This window comes from Sinocyclocheilus anshuiensis, unplaced genomic scaffold (genome assembly GCF_001515605.1).
Source record: "Sinocyclocheilus anshuiensis isolate Anshui unplaced genomic scaffold, SAMN03320099.WGS_v1.1 C33205575, whole genome shotgun sequence".
NCBI classification, from domain to species: Eukaryota; Metazoa; Chordata; class Actinopteri; order Cypriniformes; family Cyprinidae; genus Sinocyclocheilus; species Sinocyclocheilus anshuiensis.
The window spans coordinates 1-3,970 of record NW_015622053.1 but is presented as its reverse complement, the minus strand read 5'-3'; the positions used below and the strand labels follow the sequence as shown (position 1 = coordinate 3,970).

At 34.7% G+C, this 3,970-nt stretch overlaps 1 protein-coding gene across 1 annotated transcript; it reads right to left on the bottom strand.

The window, feature by feature from the left end:
- Positions 1-281: 281 nt before the first annotated feature.
- On the bottom strand, positions 282-3,930 carry LOC107683344 (uncharacterized; the record flags this gene model as incomplete). Its single annotated transcript, XM_016479399.1, has 10 exons — positions 3,714-3,930; positions 3,385-3,578; positions 3,092-3,270; positions 2,907-2,943; positions 2,471-2,554; positions 1,909-2,002; positions 1,682-1,818; positions 1,430-1,597; positions 1,181-1,344; positions 282-408 (listed from the first exon to the last, which is right to left on the bottom strand). Coding segments are annotated over exons 4-10 (789 nt in total), but the record flags the coding sequence as incomplete, so codon positions are not given.
- Between the last annotated feature and the right edge of the window lie 40 nt (positions 3,931-3,970).

Below are 3,970 nucleotides of genomic sequence, written 5' to 3'. Positions count from 1 at the left end.
TGTCAACATTGGCTACCAGAAATCGCTTACCCCACCTTTAAGAATCAACCCAAACTGTTCTCTGATAGTAATGTAGTATCTTTTTTACTACAGAAGCCTTTCTTAGTGCATCTCTCCTGCTATTTGAAACAATTATTGCATGCTGTGTCCTATTTTATCACACAACTAGGATTGGTCTTAAATGTTTTGTTTAAAAATTCAGCTTTGGTCACTTGAATGCTTAGTATCACTGCGCATTGAAAACACAAGGAAAGCACAGACACACAGACAGCTGAACTCACCTGTGTTTTGATGAAGTTCTCAGTGTGTTCTTGCCATAATGATCTTTTATCTGAGTTACTCTGGATGACGCTGAACTTATCAAGATGTTCTTGCAGTGATTTCCCTGTCTTGACATTATCATCAACACTGGAACCAAGAAAATATGGCAAAAGTAGAATTTGTCTGAAAGCAATTTAAATGTCTAAATCTAGTCATCCAGGTCTTTTTTTAAGGGCTTTCTGCATTAGTCTTATTCAGCCCATTATCTCAAACAGATTCTGAATTTTGTCAAAATCTAGTTCACAATTACAGTATTGATGGAGCAGGAGAATCCGCAAAGTAGATCTACTTAGATCCAAAGAAAATGAGTAAAAATATCTGCTCTAAAAGAAGCACAACTGAAAAGAATGATCAGAAAGAAGAGGAACGATCAGATGATATTTTTCAACAAGACAATGCTCCTGTCCACACTGCAGTGCAAAGACAACCAAGTAGCTTGAAAACAAGTCCATCAGGCTCATATTTGGGCCTGGTCAGAGTTCAGATTTGAACCCTAGAGAGTATTTGGTGTCATATTAAACTCAAACTAACTCAAACTGAGATATTTTTCAGCTACTCATGAACTTTTTGAAGCCATCAACATTGAGTAGAACAACACTGACTCTTCTTTGTCTCAAGAGCTGTCTGCAGGTTTACTCACAGGACTTAAACATGTAAAGACAAAGGCTATCCCATACTAATACTAAGTTACTTCAGTTGCTAAAAGCTAAATAAAAAACTTTATATTTTGCCATTTGGGCTTGTCCTTAGTAAATAATTCTATTATATGACTGAACTAAATATCAGCATTGGTAAATCGCTTTGATAACATGTCTGAACTGAGGGGAGTCTGCATATGGGATTAAAGTGTAAAACTTACGGAAATATTAATTCAAACTCCTCATCGAGGTTGTCATACATGTGCTTCCTCAAACACGTGTTTAACTCTAAAGGTGCGTCCCAGGCTTTTGGCCAGTAATGTCCTTTTCTCTCACACATCGCTCGATACATTTTATGAAAACCTCTGTTATCTTTTGGTCGAACCTGAAAGCAAAACACATAAACTGCTGTTAGGAAGCCCAGCAAAATATTGAATATGCAAGTTCTACAACAACTGAAACACACTTACAGATTTGATCATGTCTTGTGTGGTCTTAACACATGAGCTCACTGATTCTTCTACTCCAGCTGAGAGACATTCTTCCAGAGTCTTATAGCACGAGTCAAACTGACATTTCAACTCTTTCAGTGCCCTATGTAGGTTTATCTCCAGATCCCTGCGGACTTTGGCTTTTGTCTTATTTAAACAAAAATATAATAGCAGTGAATTACAGAAAAAAAAAAAGTTCGCATTTAAAACATCAGCAATTCTCACTCGTACCATATTTTCATCTGCATCCAGTTGGACACCTTGGATCAAAGACAAAACCCCTTTTGCTTCATTGACATAATCTCTGGTCAGTTTTCTGTCGATGTTCTTATTAAGATTCTTCAGAACATCCCTCAGTTTTGGAATCTCTGCAGACCATTTTCAAATATATTCAATTAGTTCATTATTAAACCAACTTCCAAGTAATGACAAAATTATATTTTTCCTCAAGACAATACCGGTTTCTGTAGCTTCCAGAACTGGATTTTCTGGATCCAGGAATGCTTCAGAACTTACAGTAAAAACATCAGTGACGAATCTCTCTTTTGAATCCTAAATAACAATATTAATCAGTCAGTCTAATTAATTAATTATTTTCTCAAAGTTATAAACACATATCTAGAAACTAAAACTAATCAAACTTGTACAAACCTTCAACTTTCATGACTCCAAACACAGATTCAAAAACATATTGTTCCATCAAAATTTGAGTGACACACAAAACACCAGATCATTTTTGTAGTTATTTGATTTGTTTTCCAGTAAAAATAAACTGTATACATTTACTTTCCCCTTTAGGCAAATCAAGAATGTTGTTTTCTCTGGAAGCAAGACTTAATATCATTTTGCTTCTCAAGTACATGTATTTTGAAGATGCTTTTACTGGAAAACAAGGTGAGGTTTAGTATTAACATATTCTGGGGTTTAAGTCTGTTTTTGTTTTTGACTGCACTAGTCCCGTTGATTTTCTTAGGTATCAAAAATTCAATTGTATATAATAAAAATCTTCAATAATAATACCCTGCTTCCAGCATTTTTTAATTTTCTTTTCACTGCTTCCTTTGCACGGCTGTTTCTATGATGTATGCATTTTGTTTTCAGATCCTGAAAAACAATCGACACAAGAGATATTGTTAAAGCTAGATGAAGTATCTGGTGATATTTGATTCAGGATAAAACCATTCAAAAGAACATCACTTTCATGTGAGTCATCACATTACTAATGATACAAAACATAAAACATATAATGCACTTTTCAGCCTTTTCTTTGGTGAATAAAAAAAAAGTGATCAAGTTTTAGTAAAAATAGAATGTTCTTGATTAAAATGCATTTTTCAAGTGCAGCCAAATGTTACATCATAAGACAACAGTCAAAAGAAAGTCAAACTTTCAGACATTTATAATAATGTTGAATAGTACAGTATTCAACTGAATAATGCAGAAAAATAGAGCAAACCTTTGGTCCAGTCATTTGTTCATCAAGCTGTTCATTTCTAAAGAAAAACAAAATGAATATGACAGAGCAAAGCAAGTCATTGTTATGAATTATAATTGTCCATTAATTCAATTATTTATTTTTAAACATGTTTACGTTAATGTTGCAAAAGATGTAATTTAATGACAAAAAAGTCTTGTTCTAATGCAAGATATCCTCTTGGATCAATGTGATCGGTCTTGGTGCAGATGAAGTTGATGTGTTTGCATTCTCCTCGTCCTCCCAAGTCTTGAATGCAGTGCTCCAATAATTCCCAGGGGTCTTTGTCTGAGACTGCTCGGTTGATGTCACTTACAATCCACACAGATGAACAGTGCTTTAGTTTCTAAGTGAGAGCAAATACAAAAGCAGAGTAAAATATCAGATGATATACCGGTGGTTTTGTAATATATTTTACGTTTCACACACATTTACGAGTACTTAAAAGAGAAGTGTTTACAGATCTCCAGAGGTCATCTCTGATCTTGTTGCAGTCTCCAGTACCAGGATATCAACCAGGACAATGTGCTCCAGGAGTTCACGACAGTTAGGAATCTTGATTGTTACACTCTTCACAAGCGGCCAGTACCAGCCACCAGGATTTGACTCATCGTTTTTTATGTATTGAGCAACTGCACAGGTAATATCAGACAGCTTTTGGGGGAAAAAGGATTTTAAAAAATCTGATTTTAAAAAGCTGACTTTCAGCAACATTCACAATACATCTGCAATTTACAATTAGATCATTCTGATCTAATTTACCTATAACAAAAACACCATGTAACTTACATTCTGGTTCGAGATTGTCATCTTCCCAGTAGACAAAACATTGTTAATTTCAATATATTTGTCCTCTTTCTTCAGCTCTTTCAAAGTTTTCTTCCCTGCATCAGCTCCATACAGTGCAATGATCTTTTCATCAATACTTTCTGTTATAAGGTTGTCCTTATCCTTGTTTTTTTCTGATGAAACAATCTCATTTTCCCATTTCTGCAAAATAACACAGCATACCATATAGCACATAACATGTAGATTCTGTAAGGGGT